At 54.9% G+C, this 18,563-nt stretch overlaps 1 protein-coding gene across 3 annotated transcripts in view; it reads right to left on the bottom strand.

The window, feature by feature from the left end:
• Positions 1-1,356: 1,356 nt before the first annotated feature.
• Glis1 (GLIS family zinc finger 1) overlaps positions 1,357-18,563 on the bottom strand; it is a 188,454-nt gene continuing 171,247 nt past the window's right edge. Inside the window, exons 6-11 of one of the 3 annotated variants that reach the window (XM_050136332.1) lie at positions 15,419-15,529; positions 12,230-12,359; positions 8,309-8,465; positions 4,173-4,351; positions 3,644-3,811; positions 1,357-1,829 (exon numbers count right to left, since the gene is read on the bottom strand). In XM_050136332.1, the coding sequence (XP_049992289.1) occupies positions 1,672-1,829; positions 3,644-3,811; positions 4,173-4,351; positions 8,309-8,465; positions 12,230-12,359; positions 15,419-15,529 (903 nt within the window). In that variant the 3' untranslated portion in view covers positions 1,357-1,671. Of the gene's footprint in view, positions 1,830-3,643; positions 3,812-4,172; positions 7,630-8,308; positions 8,466-12,229; positions 12,360-15,418; positions 15,530-18,563 lie in introns of those variants that run through there. The other 2 variants (XM_050136333.1, XM_050136334.1) reach the window with 2 other exon arrangements.

An 18,563-nucleotide genomic window follows, 5' to 3' on the forward strand; every position in this document is an offset into this window, starting at 1 on the left:
GTGGATTAGAGCCCGCAATGACATGCGACATTGACTCCTGAGCATCCCTGCTAAAGGAAATTTCCCACAGCCTAATTAGTTCCACAAGAAGGAGAGGAGGGGTGGAGTAGGTAGGGCATCCTGGGTGGGAGTCGGGGACCCTTTGTGCTGCGACTTAGGTTGGCCTGTCCTCACTGGGGTCCTGAGGCCGGGGTTGAGTCGGACCGACATGGGAGGCAGGGAACCCTGAGTCTGAGGGTCAAAGGCACAGGGTCACTGTATCACACAGGCAGGTTACTTCACCATCCCTCAGCTTCTCCATCTATGCAATGGGACGAGTGGCTCTCTCAGACACAGACAACCGATATGGAAAGGTTGCTGCTGTCTAGGGAGAGGGTGGCCATCAGGTCCATGCTGCTGTTTGAAGGACAACCAAGAGCTGCCATCAAGCCTGGGGTGTGGACTGCTTAATACTGCAGGACTACTGTGAGGCTCAGGCGTTGACCCTGCAGACCATGTTGGTGTCACACAGGGCCCTGGACCCCCAGAACATAGAACAGTGATCTTTTCGAGGCCTTGGGAAGGACTCCCATAATTGGGGTGATTGAGGTGTCACTAGATGGCAGAGGGAGCAAGCATGCAGCCCGGCTTGGCCCAGGAGCCTCAGATTCCTCTCTAAGGGGGTCACCTGGACCCTTTCCCTCCCTCTGTACATATCAGCCAAGTGGAATGGGTTGTGGCTGTGTCCCAGTGGCTGCAGCTCAGCGGGGGAGAAGACCCTCCCAAGGGCATTTCCAGAGCAGGGGAGGGCTGGCGCAGAGGGGATATGAGCAGGGAACTTAGTCCCCCTGGGCCTCCCACCCATAGAGATGAGGGGGGCTTTCCTTCCTTTCTCAGGTGACAATGACATGAAGAGCCCCTTCTAGGCCATGTGTACAGACTAGACGTGGGTCTGCTGTCTGGAATGGACACTGGAGCCAGGCAAAGTGGAAGGAGAGCTCAGAATTGGCCCCCTCCATCAGCCGGGGCCATGTGTGGGTGTGGGCTCTTCTGAGCACGGTGCTCCCTACACCCCAGCTGGTCTGCAAGGAACCAACTTTTGCCTGTGTGTGTGAGTGTGTGTGAGCGTGAACGTGTGCGTGTGTGAGCATGAGCATGTGTGTGTGTGTGTGTGTGTGTGTGTGTGAACTGTCTTTGAGCACCTCTCAGTCCTCATCTCCTCCCCAGTCCTGGGGCTATCTCCACCTGGGGTCTGTAAGGACCACTGTATAGGATGGAGGAAGAGGTTTCCATAGCCCTGGGCTCTTGACGCATGCTCTTCTGAGCTTCTGGCCTCAGGCTTTAGGTTGAATTCCACAGTAGAACCAGGCCTTCATATCTAGTTTCCAGTTTTTAATGTTTTTCTTGTAAAACCAAAAATATAAAACTCCTAGGGAGGTGGAAAAGAGGTCTTGTACATTGTATATACACGAGGTCTGTGATTTGAGAACCTTAGGGCGAGAGAGGAAGATACAGTCAAGGGGCTGTCACAGGGCCACAGTTCCTGGCAGGCAGCTCTGAGACCAGACAGTCCTCCAGGCAGGGACGTGGCCCTTGGACGCGGCCTGGCTGTCCCTGTGGGAAGCACCAGGACGGACGGCAAGCAGGTGAAGTGGTGTTGGGAGCCGGGCAGGCAGGGACAGCAGGACTCCTTCAGGTGTCGGTGTAGATTGAGGGGATGTGGCTCAGGCAGTGGTCAAAGGCCCCATTGGGGAAGAAGCCACAGTCCTCGGGACCACTGGACACCAGGTCTTCAGACGGCTGTGGCTGCAGTGCTGTGGGACACGGGGTCTCTGCCAGGGCCTCGTAGCCTGTGGGCAGACAGCAGAGGGGTCAGAGCGGGAGGATGGCAGAGGCTGGATCCCTCCTCTCATGTTCCTTTTGGGGAGCTGGTGACCCTGGTGGGGAGGAGTCACAGGGGTAGCTGGGAAGACAGGCTTGGCTCAGCCCCTCCAGTGCTTGACTGTGGTGGAGGGAGGGATGGGGTGAGAGCATCCTAGCTCCTACCTTTAGAGGTTGGCCCCTCTTGGCAGAAGGAACTCAGGTCCTTATTCTTGCAGGTCCCCACCTCTGACCCCAGACTCAAGATGCTACAAGCGGGGAGCCAGCATCTTAGTAAGCGATCACTAAGCCCAGCCTACTCCACAGAAGTTCTGTGACGCGGGATCCGCTATCTTTAGGGTGAAAGGATGGGGTTGGAGAGGGCAGGTGTCTTGTCTAAGGCCACACCGCTAGTAAGTAGGGAGGGGGCTAGAACTTAAATGCAAGTAAGTGCATCTGGCTCTAGGGATGCCTGGCTTTTCTGGTGGACATGCTGTTTCCAGAGTGAGGTCACTGCTTAGGGATCCTTGACTTGAGGCAGAGACCTGAAGGACCATCCTATCCAAAGTCCTGTCCCTGAGCTGCTGTCATGATGTCTGCGGCTTTGGAAGTGGGTCTCGGTCTCCCACATCTGTGCAATGGGAATGGGGTGAACTGGGGCCTTTTGGCCTGTGCACGTGTTGGTTCAGCCTATTGTCATCTTGATGGGAGGTGCCTGGCAGTGAGGCAGTTGAGTACAGTTGGAATAGATGCTGGGGACAGACCCAAAGAAGCCTCCTATCCGGGTGTCAGGCTGCTAAATCAATAAAGCCGCCCTGGGTTGGGTCCAGAAGCACGGGATGGTGGCAGGCAACAGAGTGGGTACCTGATCCCACAGGAGGCCTGCACACAGGCCTGTCATGTATTAAATGTGGCCCATATCTACCCACAGACGAGTGTCTACCACACAGGACTATGTATAGAAAGCACAGCAACCTGAAGCAGCTCCACCTGCTCAGGCACACAGGTACACACCTGTCTATGGAGTCAGCTGTGAGTCTCCACGTGGGTAACCATGGGGGATCTGTGTGCATGTGCCAGCTACATGCACAGAGGTGCACTCCATAGCACAGGAAGGGAGAACACAGACACAGAACAGGTGTGGGAACGTGCACACAGCCAGACCCCCGGTGATGATGAAGCCACAGGTCTGTGCTTACCGGTGTCCTCTCTGCCTGGCCCTGTGTCCAATGTCCATGTCCCTCAGTCTCCACTATGCTGCTTAAGAGCCCTCTGTAGGACATTATGGCCATCAGATCTGGACCCTGAGGCTGATCTGGGTGGGGCTCAGGTTAGGTAATTCAGAAGGAGGTTCTACCACCAATGTGCTGTCCCGAGCTCTGATCTGCCTTCTGGACAGAGCCTGATTCCAACTCTGGACAACATGCAGCCCTCCTTGTCCACTGCACTTCTCTACCCAACCAGGGCTAAGGCAGCAGATCCCCAGCCCGCCCACTGTCAGAGCCCTGGGCCTGCAGGCGAACAGGCATGCTCCTTCCTGTGAATCAAGGGTCAGCATCTATCTCAGTCCCAACCTCAGCGGTGCCTGATAAACACTCACTGGGAAACACCATTCGGACCATGGTCTCATTCAGAGAGCCTAGGGACTCAGAGCACCTAGACACGGCTGAGCAAAGCTATGGCAGGAACGCAGTCATCCTGGTGGCTGTCTCTACGTGGGAGGCTGTCAACTAGGAGACAGTACACAAGCCCCACCAGCGCTAGCCTTGGTAGTGCTGAGGAAGGGATGTTTGGGGCAGCTTACCAGGGGCAGGTAAAGGTGCGCTGAGGCTGGAGTAGGTGTTGGGCCTTAGAGGGTTGAAACCATGGGCATCGCCCACCAGTCCGTCCCTGGAGGCTGCTGGCTCAGTGGTCCGGTAGCAGTCACCATACGGGAAGCAGTTCTGGATGGAATGGAAACTGCCTTGATAGCCTGCAAGAGGAGGCAGGGACTGTGGTGATGAAGTGCTGAGGTCATGGGGCGGGGGGATCAGCCCCATGTTGTCTGCTCCAGGCATCGAGGGTGTGAACAAGAGCACACAGGGAAAGAAAGGGATAAAGGTGGTCCTATGCGGCTGGCTACAGTCTGCAGCTGATGGGATAGTTGGCCCTCTACCTCCTGGATTCACCACAACCACCCAGTCTTCCTCCGAGTAGTAGGACCCTCCTACCTGTCATTAAGGCCAGAAGCCCACTGTGGCCCTCAGAACCCAGCCTGTTGTTCAGAGGACCCACCTGCCTCCCCCAGGCCCCGTGTCAGTCCTCTTGGTCACAAGGGGTTGGGTGCAGCTTACCTTGGGGGCTGGGTAGAGGCGGTGCTGGTGGGCTTTGGAAGGGTGGGTAGGTCGGCTTGCTGGGGAGCGTGGAGAATGGCTGTCCTCCTGGAGACTGACTCTGGGAGGATGGTGGCAGTGGTGGGGGACCAAGCCCTTTCAGTGGGCTGACCATGGGTGAGAGAAGGCCAGGTCCTAGGCTGGAGAGGACAGAAAAGCACGGTTTCATCATGGTGAGGCACGACCCAGGGCTTTGCCACCTTCTCTAATCTACAATGCCGTGAATATATCCATGAGCCTCTTGCTTGGTCATGCGTGTTCTAATCGGAGTTATATTTTAGTTGCGATCTCAGTTTTCAGGACTACCAGTAGACAAGGGACAGGGATGCCCATGACCTTGGAAATCCACAGACCAGAGTTCAAACTCCTAGCAACTTCCACCAGACACAGACCTGGGAATGTTGGAAGCCTGGGTTTCCCTGCAGGGTGCTATGTTGACCTCCTGACATGTTGCAGCTGTCACTATCATGGGTTAAATAGTGACCAGCCCTCCAGTTGTGGGTGACTCTGGATGTGGGGTGAACAGGCCATCTGATTGATTCACTAGAGGTCCCTTTTGTGGATCAGGAAGCCAAAGTTTGGAGAAGCTGCACAGTGCCTTCTGTCCGTGTGGCCACACAACACTGGCCTCTCCAGTCTTGGTGAGGGTACAGTCAAAACCACGTAAACAAATGACCCAGCACAATGTACATATATGTCCTCATTAATAAACATCATGACCACGGGAAGGAAGAGCCAGTGCACCTGACATGCAAGCTGGCATTTCACTTTGCTGGGCAGTGTATTTAAGGGAGTTCTATCTCCATCCCTGGGAATCTGTCTTCTACTTGCAGAGCTTCTGTGATGGGAGGCTCACCACCTCCATTCATACATAACTTGAGGGATCCAAGCCCAACCCTGTGTTCTTTGGAAGCTCTTGTGAGCTGAGGCCATGGGGCTTGAGAGAGATGCAGGTGTCTTGAGTGTAGTGATGGCACCCAGGCTAGATGCGGACTCTCCAGGCCTCAGGTTTCCATCCGAATCTATACATGCACAGGCTTGCAGCCTAACAGTGCATTTTTGCACCGTGGAGGGAGCATGCGCAGAAGCGAAGTCTCCAAGGCTTTGGTTTGACATGTGGGTGTGCTGGACCAGCTCTCAGTGGTTCTCAACCTGTGGGTCTCAACCCCTTTGGGGGTCATATATCAGATATCCTGCATACCAGACATTTACATTATGATAAATAACAGCAGCAGAATTAGCTGTGGAGTAGCAACAAAATGATTCTATGGTTGTGGGGGGTCACCACAACGTGAGGAGCTGACAGCAAATCTAGGACCTTGGCTCTAGGTAACCCTGTCAAGGGAGGTGCATTCTCCTCCGAGCAGTGGAATCTGAGGGCGGGTCAGTGTCTACTGTGAAGGAAATAGGACTCTGGTGGGGACAGGAGATCCAGGGACACACTGGAGGTAACTTCTGCTCCCTGCAGCCCGTCCCCACAGCCTTGCCAATACCGCGCCATCTCCACACACTTAGAATGTCACTGTCTGACATCCAGGAGCCAAGCCTTCATAGACTCTCTGGACTTAACCTCTCCAGTTGTTCCTGTTTACAGACCATGGGGGGCAGGGTCTTCCTCTGTGCGATGCCAACTGTGAAGGCCAGGCCACAAACCAGATGACCGCACTGTCTATCCTCCTGGCGGAAGATCCCTTTCCTTCAGGACTGCGCAGGACCTTCCGTGTCCCCTTCTTACCTTGCAGGGAAGGCCCAGGGAGGAGCCTGGCATGTGGCAAACAATGGCCAATATCCACATAAAGGCTCTTTTTGAGACAGGATCTCACTGTTGAGTCCAGGCTACCCTGAAACTCGCCATCCTCTTGCCTCAGTGTTGCGAGTGCTTATATTTCAGGCATACACCAAGATGCCCTGACAAGTAGGTATCTGAACCACTCAGCCCCAAAGCCTATGGATACAGTGCACAGAAGCAAGGGCAGATCTTGGGGAAATGTGTGTGGCTTCAAGGTTTACGTTCTCTGTTCAGACCCACCATAAATTCTCCTTTGTCACTTTCACAGCCAGAGAAACTGAATAGAATACACATAGCTGACACACAGGCTGATCTGTGCCGCTCCAATGGCAAGCAGGTCATCTGGAGCCCTCTCTGGAGGCAGGCAAGTGCCTCCCATAGCATACGCTGGGGCTTTGGTTGAAGCCTATGTAAGTTACCCTGGACCTGGCTGGCAGCCCCAGGGATCCATGTCTTTCCTCCACAGGGCTGGGAAAGAAACCCACCAAATTTGGTGTCTCCACTGAGCCAGGGTAAATACATTTGGTCATGAAGTCAGGCCCTCTTAGCATATTTTTGAGTGAATCAGATAATTCTGTCAAGCTATTTAAATGTCCCAGCAAACCGCTGGGGAGCCTCAAGTGGCCAGTCCCTGTTGACTTTGGCAAGCGAGGGAAGCTGAAGGCCTTCCCGCCCATCTCTCCTCTGGGGCTGAAAAAGAAACCCATTCAGGGGAGCCTCAGGCCGTGTCAGCCATGGGGCCCTTCTCTCCAGCAGGCATCCGGAACCCGGCGCCTGGCGGCTGGGAATAACTCTCTCCACACTGCAGGCCAGCGTTGGGCGGGTGGGCTGGGGTCTGGTCTTGTCATCGCTCAGCGTCTAGCTGCAGGCATTCCTGATGGGTACTTATGCCGGCGGCAGGCGGATGATGAATGAGGCCAAATAATAAGCCCATGCCCTGTAAGGGCCTCTGTGGTTTAATGTCTCATGGCTGCAGATACTGAGGCTGGTCACTGGCTAAACAGGTGGCCTGGGCTGGGGCAGAAAGGGCAGGGGCTATTGTGGATGAGGCATGTACTGGGTGACACCAGCAACACCAGGCTTGGGGAGGTGGTCCTTACCACCTGCCTGGAGGAGGCCTTTCAATGCCTTTTATGGAGGAAGAGAGAGGCTCAGGGAGGGCTAAGACTTTGGGTTCCTCTCACCTAGCCAGGGACAAGCCTGTGCCATGATTGTTGTCTGGGTTCCCTCCCGACCTGCCCAGCCTTAGCTCAGGTTGCCCCCTCATATCCCATGCTCTTTACTGTTCCTAACTCATGCTGTTGGCCCGGCCCAACCTTCAGGGTACCTCTATCACTGGCCTTGTGTCTGGCTTCTGGGGCATCATCTCTCCAGGTCAGCATTTCACACAGTGGTTCCTCTCCCAGCATATCCCAGCTCTCACCATGCCTGCTGGAATTTCCCACTCCTCCACCTGTCTCTGGAGCCTGGCTTAGCACCACCTCCTGCAGGCAGCCCATCTGGCCTGCTGGCTTCCTTTCTGGGCCTCCACAGCCCTTTCTGCTCCTTCCCCAGATGGCCAAACTGCAGCCTGTCCAACATCTCTTCACATAAAGCCAGTGGTGGCCTGGCACTGGGCCTGGGACCTGCCTATAGGAATCGGGAAGGAACAGATGAATGAACGGGAAGAGGACCCAGGGAGGAACAGCAGGCCACAGATTCGGGAATAAAGCCAGACTGATCCTAGGTGTACAGTGGCCCAGACTACGCAGCCTTGGGAAGGGGGAGAACAAGGAGGAAGGTGCTGGGGCCAGGCCTTGAGCAACAAATCTGAGCGAGTCACTGTTAGTGATAAGCAGAATGGGTGGGGGTTGGGACTTGCTCTGATCGTGTAATAGGATCACAGCATGTTCAGCAGATCCAGCCAATAGGGCAAGGAGCACACTGAACAAAGTGACCCAGGCTAGCCCTTCTATAGGAAGTCTGGTATCAAATGCCCAGAGAGCCAGGGAGAAAGTGGAGGGGTACTCCCGAGGGGGCCTGGCTGCAGCAGAATTTCCCCAGGGGCCTCTGAAAGGAGGCTATGAGCAGCTGGAATCCTGGGGACCAACGGCATGTGCCCCTGGTGGTGGGGTGTTCCTGGGAGACATCGATCATGTGGTACCCAGAAGGTGATACAGAGCACAGGACCCAGTCAGTGACACGTAAATGCAGGCTGCTGTCATCTGTAACGGCAGCCTGTGTGCAGGTCACCTGCCACGCTCTGCCTTGTTCACCTCCGACACAAGTGCTCAGGTGTGACCCCTGAGGACTAGCTTGCCATACATACCCATCCCTGGTGCTCTCGGCTGTGGGCAGAGGGGACAGGTGGTGGTGGGAACCAGTGGTGACCTCCAGTGGGTGGTGCCTGGAAGGGACGTCATGGGATGGGGACAGGATGCCCGAAGCCAGCCCATTTTGTGGGGTGACAGGGCCAGGATACACACCTGCAAGGAACCAAACATGTCACTGGGCTTTGGCTACTCACTAGGGTATGAACTCTTGGGAGCTGTGACTGTCGGCTTATGAAGAGGGAACGACACAAAGGACGAGGGCCACAGAGGTGCCGGCGCCATTCTGTCTGGGTCAGAGCGTGACAGACGGAGATGAGGAGGGGACTGTCACGACACATGGGGCTGGGATCTTGTATGGAGTAGGCTGCTTCAAATCTCCATTGGGCTATTCTAGAAAAGCAGGGCATGGCTCTATCCCCAGAAGCAGATGGGGACCTTGGAAAGAAACAGAATGAATCTGGGGGCTTGGTAGAACTACTTTTCACAGTGGAGCTCCGTTTGCAGAGACTAAACTACACCTCCTCAGACACAGGCAGGCAGAGCTGGGTATCCAGTGACGAGCTGCAGAGGAGTAGCTGGCCTGGACAGGCCAGCTCCAGAGGCTCCTAGGAAGGCCTACTATGGTAGTGATCCAAGATGCACCCTACTCTAGGGTCCCACCCAAGGACTGGAGTCACCTTTTATCACGTCTATCCCTTGTCAACACAGGTGTGCTAACAGACCAATGGGAACACCAGATCAGAGGCCCAGCTGAGGGTTTGGGGACCACTGGGGTGGCAGCATTGCAAAGGAGCCTGTCAGGAGAGGATGGTGCTGCCTCTGGGATGGGGCCTAGGGACACAACAAGGCCTGCAGTTTGCTTTGTGGTGCTGGGGGCGGCATCTAGGTTCCCAAGCGTGCTAGGGAAGACCGCTATCACTGAGTTACATCATCAGCTCAAGGGTGGATCGTTTTGGATGCTCCTACTTTGCCTGAAAAGGGGAAAAAAAATCAATTTTGCCTTTTTGTTAACCTAGCGTGCTTACATGAACGGACACGCCACTTTTCTTGGAATTGGTGCATCAAGGTGACACCCTGGAAGGACTCTCCCCAGGGTTATGCGCTCAGTGACACCAGGGCAGTGGCCACCAGTTGGCTGGTCCCTCCCCTGCTGGTTGTTTCTTGGTTGTTCTAGTTGTGGGGAGAGGGACGGGAGCTTTTTATGACCCCAGAAGGACTAGCCTGGGAACATCTAGGTTTCTTCCAGGATGGTCTCAGCTGTTTAGCATTCTAAGGCTAGCTCGTCCTAGACTGGCCATTCTGATTAGAACCTATCGGGGCTATTTCAAGGAACTGAATGGGGCTGAGGCAGAGTCTGGGAGCCACGGTAACATGGTCCCAAGTGTCTTTAAGCTGCATTATTGGAGCAGCACTTGGCTTTGAAGGTCAGATGACCTGCAACTCCGGATGGTGACTGTGGCTAGGTGACAGCGGAGCGGAAGAAGTCCCATTATTAAGTCCTCACGGTTGGTAACTATGGCTTTTATGTGCCCAGTTTTCTCCACACACCTAGTCTGACAATTTAGAAACAGACTCCCCGAACATCATGGACCAAACGGAGAGGGTGCCTATTTGGGGCAGAGCCTCCAGCTGAGCTGGAGTCTGGAGTGTATGATGAGGATCTGAGCTCTGCTACAAGCACTGTAGCTTGCTGATGATGACACAGAAACTTTGGGCAGTTACCAGGCACCCTGAAGCTGTCCTCTCTAGTGTCGTCCTCCCTGCCTTGGTCAGGTAGCAAGGAGGGTATGGCTGTGGGAGCAGCTCAGCCTGCACTACTTTGTACTCTCCTTAATCTGCCGCCCTGATATCGCTCTTCCTGCACCCCACTACCTATCATGGCACCCCGTAGAGCTGAAGACATGCCTGCCAGATAAGTGTGCTCTTCCAGATCAGATAGTGACCAGCTCTTGTCATTGCTCCCTCACCCTCTCTGTTTTGGACTCTTCTGACCCACCCTCCTAAAATCTACCCCCTGCCGTTACCGCTGTATGGCCCCTGACAGACACGTGTTAGTGATGGAGCGTGTCCGTGGACGGTGCATGGTATGAAAAGATCACCAGACCCCGAAGGGCCGTGGGAGTGGGGACTGGGCCTGTAGCCTCCCCATACCACACCACTTTGGGCTGTAAAGCAGCAACATCAATCATCAGCCATGAACACTTAGCCTCTGGCCCTAACATCTGTTTCCCACTGTGCCTCAGGCGTCTGTGTGCAGACTAGCCCCAGGGAGTGCCTGGCAGGTCGTCCTTCCCAGCTCTTGCTGGAGTGAAGGACCGTCCACAGCAGGCACACAGTAGGTATGAAAAATTATGTAGGGTGGCCTTAACAGAGCTTGCAGGAGACAATGCAGAGCAAGATCTCAGTTTCTGTGTCGTCATCAGGCAGGCTCCTCCCCAGGGAAGTGAGCAGTGGGCAGCTGACCACTTTCCACTGAAGAGCTGCTGGGATGGATTTTCTTTCAGCTTTTCCTCACAATAGGCATGGGAGGAAGACCACCTCCTCAGACTAAGCAGCAGGGTAGGCAGGCGTGCTGTTAGCAGGAGGGCCTTCCTCCTTTGACTGTGTCCTGGAGGATGTGTTACTCACTAATGAGACAGTATCTGCTGAGAAAGACAATGACCGCTGCTGTCCCTGCCCTCGAGGAGGACAAAGAGGCTCCTAGGCTGACCTGAGGCTGATCTGGATGGATTAGTCCTCCTTGTCCGGTGAGTCCTCTCAAGGTAGGCACACGGGGGCTGCAGGCCCCAGGGCCCCAACAGCGGGAACCTCTCTGGAGTCCTTAGCTTGGGGTACCTAGCTGGGGTGTACTGTGCAGTCCTCCTTGCATGCACCCCTTCTTGTATATATCTCAGAGGTATCTTCATACAGGCCTTGCAGATGGGCAAAAAGCTGCTCTTCCAAGGCTGGCTGGTAAGGGCCCTGACATGTTTTAGTCTGCTGCTGTTACGTCAATGATGGGGGCGAAGAATAAAATTAGAAAATAAAAGGAAAATGCTTTAAACGGTTAGAGTAATTCAAGAAATCCCAGAGGGCAGCCGAGCTCTCTGCTCTGTAGCTGTGGTTTCCTCAGAGAGCAAGGGGAGAAGGCACAGCACAAGAACCATCAGCTCAATCTAAAGGCCATGCTGCCCGCAGCTGGGCCGTGTTCCCAAGCCACGAAGTCAGGATTCCTGCCATGGCCCGAGTGTGCCCTGCAGCCAGCTGCTGCTGCTGCTCTTGCTGGACCAGTGGCTCTGAGTGTTGTCCAACAGGCCTGTAGGGTCTGGCCCAGAGAGCCCTACAGTGGGCCATAGAACTCAGCAGTGAGTAGGCTGTGATTCCGACCACACTGCCCATCCTCTCCAAGTCTTGGTTTTTCTCTTCTGAAGGAGTCATGCTGGACACTGAACAGGACTTCAAGTCCAGACTGAATTGGTCGGGTGCATCTCGACATGCCTCACTGTGGATTAGAATCTGGCTTACACTCAGGGATGTGGACTCTATGCAGCATTCCAGGCAGGGCCACATGTCCCCCACATGGGTGCTGGTGACTCTGGAATGAGGCAGACTCAGGCCTTCCCCAGAGTAGTTCCCAGTCACAGGCTGATGGGGAGACAGGAGAAAAATGCTGGCAGTCCTGAGGAGGACTTCCTAGAGGCAGGGACAATGAGACAGGTTCTGGGAGCAACCTTGGTGAAGGAAGGGGAAGGGGCTTGGCAGACTAAGGGGGAGTGGGCGCTCTCTTATTGCAGCAGGGAGTTACTCAGGAGTGTTCATGAACATCTACCTACTTAAAGAAGACATCTTGAAGGGGGAGGGAGTAAAGCACTCTGCAGTAAGTCTTACCCGTGTGCCCTTGGGCTGGTAGTGACTAGCTGTGTCTCCTGCACACATACCTGGGAGCAGCTCCTGGCTCAGGGTTTGGCCGCCCTTCCCCCTGCTGGCAGGCAAAGGTGTGGATGCTTGGAGTTGCTGTATGGCCAGACACTCGGACAGGACAGCCTCTGGATCAGCACCTGTGTGCAGCTGGGGGGGCAAGCAGTGGGGAGGTGTGAGTGTCTGGCCACCTGCCCACGGGCACCCCGTCTGTGCTGGTTTCCCCGCTGGGAAAGTCGCTAGTGGACACTGTAAGGACTTCTAAGAGATGCAGGACAGGATTTGACATGCAAGGATTTTACTGGAGGATGTTCCTAGGAGGAAGTATGCCAGAAAGGCTGGGCATACCTTCAGCCCACTGAGCCAGGGAAGGAGGAAGGGGGAAGCTCTCAGGCTGGAGTCAGGGTCCCGTGTCTCTTGGGAGGGATTTCTTCACTGTCGCTGAGGGATCAGGTTTGGAGGTGTGGCCCCAGCACTTACTGGGATGGGTGGTCAAGTGTAACTACTGGGGTTTTACAGCTCCCATCAGGGCAACCTATGGCAGTAGGAGTGATGTCGCTTGGCCAGAGGGCCTCTCTCCCTCTTCCCTGTCCCTATGAAGGATATGGGAAAGAGCCCTGGGCTGAGCCCAGTCCCACACTACTTCTCCCTGTGTGTCAGTGGACAACTAACTTCTCTGGATCTCACCCACCTTGCCTGTATTCTGGAGCTGTCCCTGCTTCTGCCATTGCAGGCCATGGCTAGAAGTGAGGCAGTGAATGAGAAGATGATCTGTGGAGTACCGTATGTGGGGCTGGCTCGGCTCCAGCTGCCTGACTCCAAAGGGCCACAGAAGTGGCCCGGTGAGTTACTGTGTAGACTCGAGCTATCTGGCTAGCAGCAGAGCCTGGCTGGGATGATCTGGCCAACACCACTTGGGATACTTTGGAACATCTTTACTTCTCCAGGATGGGGCTCTGAAGACACTGGGTGACAAGGGGCAGGCACCTGCATGGGCGGTGACCCTTCTTCAGGGAAATCCCCAAACATTCACTTTACCAGGTCAAAACAGGTGCCGAGAAGGCCAGAGCCTTGCCTGTGTTCTCAGGCAGCTGAGAGTCAGCCGCAAGGGGTTTTCCACCTTCCCAGGCAGAGGGAGGGCTGACCAGGCAGGGAAGGCATGCCAGTCTCGCACTGGGCTCTCAGCGCCTGACCCGGCAGCTGTTTTCCATGTAAATGAAGTTTTTGGCAAAAGAGGGCCAAGGCATGTTCTTGCAGACCGCAATGTCGATTGGATTAGGAACAGCAGGAGAGGAGAATTAAGGAAGAAAAGCATTTCTAATTCTCTCCAAAATGTAGCAGGGCTGCCAAGGACTTGTCATAATACAAGGGTCGCCTTACCCAGAAAGATCCATCATCCCCGATGCCTCTAATGGATGCTTATTGTTGGGAAGTTTGCAGATCTGCAGCCCAGGTCCCTGGGGGCTCAATGTGAGCCAAGCATGGGCCTGGGAAAACCAGGGCAGGATTCTGGTCCTTGGGCACCAGTCCACTGGGGACAGCAGCCTCCTTGGCACCTAGCTCCAGCCTACGGAAGCCTGAGCTATCCCTTGCCGCCCTGAGGCAGCATCAGGAGCTAGTTATCTCTCCTGGGCTGTGTGATTGGGCACTTTGTTAATGTGTGTGAAAAGGACACAAGCTAGGGCCCACTCACAGGATGCCAGCTACGGTAGACAAAGCAGCAGGTACAATGTCAGCTGAGGAGCCACCGGGTTAGTGACTTGTCCCACTTCTCAGTGAGTTAAGGATGTGGTGGTGTTTGCACCAGCAGGCTTGCTGCATATCCTGACTCTACCCTCCTCTGCTCCACCCTTCAAATGGTTCCCAGTGCCTCCAAGATGAGTTGCATGCCATCTCCATCATGAGGTAGGCTTTCTCCTGGTACCCTGTCTCTCTGTCTATCCCATGGAACGGAAACTACTTTCCCAGGCTGGAGGGTTGGTTTTGCGGTTTTATTCACAGCAGTGTCCAAGGGCATGGTGTGGACCACAGTGCTCACTTCTAACATTGCTAAGGCAGTTTGCTAGAGCTGCTGGGCTGGCTCCTGCCTGTACCTATACCCTCACTCCCACGGCCCTGGGGATTGAGTGCCCAGGCCAGGGTGCTCTGCCTAAGGTTGCTGTCCTGTTCCTTACTGCATGACCTGGGGCCCCCTGCAGCTTCCTGCTGACTTTCAGGTTTTCAGTCCTGATGAAGGGCACCACCACTGAAGCTTCCCCTGGGTCAGCCCAGGTCACCTCCACTATCTTCCTTGTTCTTACCACTGAACGTACATTTCACTCTGACATCCCCATGCTCCACATGGCCCCAGAAGAATCTCTCAAGGCCATGTACTTCTTTTTCCTTCAAGACCACTTGAGGGCATTGAATGTCCTCAGGACAGCTCAAATACTAGGCAGGGTTTCCAGCATGTGAGTGCCCAGCTCTGTATAGATATGAATGCACCGGCCCCACAAGTGCCATGGGTCATTCCAGGCACACACTTCTTACCCGAACTCGCTTGCCTGTACTGCAAAAGAATGGCACTGCCCACCCCTTCCTTCTGTGTTTGTGAATCTGTGCCAACTACAGGCTCAGTCCTGGATATATATATTCTGCCACTCAGTCCGCACGAGCACCCATTCCTCAAGAAGCATAGAGGCAGAAGGGCCACCAAGCTAGCAGTGAGAGGTCCCGCAGGTGGGATCAGAGCTTATACCCCTAAACCATTATCCTTTATGGTTCCTGGTGCTTCTTCCTGAGACCTTTCTGTTCCCTTGCATATGGGCCAAGGCCCTTTATCTATGCCAGACAGAACCTCCCTGCTGTCATCAGTATCATTTGGCAAGGAGCCTCCTCTTGGTGTGTGCCTCAGGCCACTGGAAAGGGGTACTATCTGTGTCTTCTTTCTTCCATCTTCAATGCCTAGCCCAGAGCTGGGCATGAGTGTTGTCATGGTTAGGGGTGCCAGCTTTTGGTGGGTGAATGTCGAATCAGTTGAGGTGATAAGGGCAGGCTTGTGGACTGGTATACTGGGCAGGAGGCAGATACAGGCAGATAGGAGAACAGTAGCATTTTCAAGTGTGTAGAGAGTGGTGTGCACATGGGTGTGAGGCACTTGGTCTGATGTGGACAAGCAGCTGGGATTAGAGGTGTCTGCAGAGATGGGTCTTGGCTCTGTGGCCGCCTACCTTCTTACGGACCTGCTGCTCCTTGGCTGAGTGTGCCTTTACATGCTTGCGGAGGGAGCTGGGATCCGTGTAGCGCTTGGAGCATCCAGGGATCTGACAAGCATATGGCTTCTGTAACATCAGAGAGGCACGAGAGGCAGGTAAGAGGTTGCTGCTCAAGGCCAAGGTCCGCTAGATGACCTGCCACTGGAAGGATGAGTGGGCAAGGCACCTGGCCTGGGAGAGGAGGGGCTCTGTGTCCCCACTCTGCCACGGTATTGGGAGTGCAGGTGAGTTGCCTCCTATCTGCAAGAGGGGACTGACTGAGCTTTGCAGGTCTTCCTGACTCACACTGGCTGTGACACAAAAGCAGTATGTGGAGCAGGGGTACACAGGGGCTTGTCCCGGGCGGGAGAATGAAGAGAGGAAGAGTGGACATCCCAGGGCCAGCAGGTCCAAGTGGCACTATGGACCACAGCAACTAAGGTCCTCCTTCCAGTAACTGGGAGACCAGAGGGAGCTGACCTCAAAGAGCACAGCTAGGAGCCTGAAGGCTGTGCTGTCTACATGGCCAAAGCCCCTCCCTGTGACCATCCCACTGCCCTGGAAGGCACAAAGGGACCCCCCACCAGTCAACCCCCACCCTTGCTTAGACTCCTCCTCCAGGGTCTCCCCTATCTTCCCATGCAGTGTCCCACCGCTTTTGTCATAGACAGCCATGGCCCTCCCTCCAAATACCCTGCCATGGCCCTCGGACCCTTGGATAATCGGAAGCTAGATGATCATTTCCAGGCACTGACTGGGGTCCTCCTCCTCCCCCCACTGTCCCCACACATACCCCACAATGTTCTTTCTGTCACCTCTTTAGCCTTGCTCAGATCCTTTCTAGACTGGCCTGAGATTCCTACAGGTCGCAGTGCCTACCTTCTGCTGTGAGGTCATCCCACTGTCCCTCTGCTTTACTAGTGAGGGAGCCATCTAATCCTGGCCATTTTCCACAAGACCAGGGACGGGCAACTCATGGCCCTGTCTGCACCTCACAGTTCAGGGGCTTTCATGAGGACCAACCTGGGGTCCCCAGCTACTACTGGGGCATGAAGTTCACAAGGCTTCCTTTTTAAAAACACACTGAGTACTTCAGAGCCCTTAGGACTGCCTCCTGGAATGGCAGTGTGTGTGTGTGTGTGTGTGTGTGTGTGTGTGTGTGTGTGTGTAGAGGAAATGGCACCTCTCAAGAGTAAGCCCCAGGGACTGCCATGCCTAATCAGTAGACACACCAAGTGGAACTGCCCACAAAGCCTCAAGGCAATTCTGTCCCTGCCAGAGGTAGGGATGCTGGGAGATGCCCACTGTCCGGGGCCTTGTGGGGAAAAGCAGAAAGAGATGACCGGAACCATACCTTGGAGCTGCCACGGAGATTGCCAGGTTAAAGAATGGAGAACAACAAAAAGAGAGAGACAGGCGGTAAGAAGGTGACTAGGCCAACAGGAAGGCAGGGGCGGGAGAGGGAGGCCTGCCTTGGATTGCCCACCACCTGCTTCAGCATGCGAGTCCCACACTTACACAGCCCCTCCACCCTAACACGCAACCCCAGGACACTCTCCCATGAGCCCTGCCCCTGAGCTGACTGGCCCCAGGCCTGGTCCTCTGGGAATGCTGATACAAATCCACAGGCTTTGGTCTAAAAGCAAACAGCTCTGTGTGGCAGGCACACTCGCTTGGAAACAGGGCAGCAAGACCCATCTTTGTGTTTGTTTTTCCAGGGCTTGACGTGCATAGAACATTCCTCAGGCCTAGCTCCCTTGAGCCCCCAGGAAACCCCGTGGCTGTCCCAAACCACCAGCCAAACCCTCGGCCCGGAATCCCCATACAAGTTCCAAGACTGGGGCTGTGTTATTCCTTGTCTGAACAGAGCTCTATCTCTCAGGGCTCTCCAGGTTTGGTACTGCTAAGCACTGGCCACCCATGGTTCCCACACCTGCCCCTCAGAACCGCTCCAGCTGAACAGACACCACAACCAGGAGGTGTGTGTGTGTGTGTGTGTCTCCATTTAGGGAGCTTTCTTCTCTCAGTGCCCCTGGGGAAACCAAGGCCCACACTGGGAATGGTGGCTGCCTAGGGTTTGGCAGGATCCGGTTGACATTAAGTCCCTGAGTGACAGACTAGGCAAGAAAGGGCCGCCCTGTTCGCAGCTATACCCCCTCTCTTCTCAAGAGGCAGAGCCAAAATCAGAGCTGAAGCTTGCTTTCTCCACTTCTCCACTCTGTCCAGAGAACCAACCTCCTTCCTGCCATGGGCCCCATGTTCTCTGAAGCCAGGGATAGCAGGAGCTATAGCTGGGTCTCCTGTGAAAGCTGAGGTGCTATGTGTGAACCCAACCGCTGACCTGAAGGCTGCAGGCTGAGACATACATGGTCTAGCAGCAAGGAAGGAGCTGCCCTTGCTACTTAGGCAGAGAGCGGGGTGTGAGTGGGGCCCCTAGAGCTGCCAGAAACTTCTTATAGATGAAGGCCTGGGGTATCCCTGTGGGCTTGTGTGGACCTGACCTGGCCTAGCCCTCAGGAGCTCTGTTCCACAGGCTTGGTCTAAATACAGTAAGGAACGAACAGGAAACTAGAGAGGCCATGGGGACATGCCCTAGACTTGGGAGGTGGGGGTGGGGCAGAGGCCCACTGTTGGATGCCTTGTGCCCTCTGCAATATTCGCTGCCTCTCTCAGGGACAAGGGCAGAGTGCCAAGGGCCCCCAGGCTGAAAAGGTGACCAAGGGGAAGGGGACTTGGGAGTACCACAGCTCACTTCAGGTCTCGGTCAGCCATAGGGGGAGGGGAGTTGGTTTTGACTTGGGGACTATTCCTTGCCATTCTGTCCCCTCTGTTCAGACTCAACCCTTCAAACTTTTCCAGTAAAGAGCCCTGCGATTGGAGTTAGCCAAGAGTGCATTTGGCTGTCACTTGTCTGTCACTGACACAGACACGACATGACTTGGGTCTCAGCTTTGCTTGAACTGGGACAGGTGTGTGACACTATGGGGCTGGCTGGGATAAAGAAGATACAGTCCAGGGCCTGGCCTGGCTCCAAAGCCGGTGATTTTTTTTTTCCGTTCACGTTTCTGAACCTGGTTTCCCAGCTGTGAGATACAGGGCTAGGACTGGAGGACTCTGTGCC

The sequence above is a fragment of the Alexandromys fortis genome, unplaced genomic scaffold, assembly GCF_014885135.2.
Source record: "Alexandromys fortis isolate MF-2015 unplaced genomic scaffold, M_Fortis_MF-2015_v1.1 scaffold_13, whole genome shotgun sequence".
Lineage (NCBI taxonomy): Eukaryota > Metazoa > Chordata > Mammalia > Rodentia > Cricetidae > Alexandromys > Alexandromys fortis.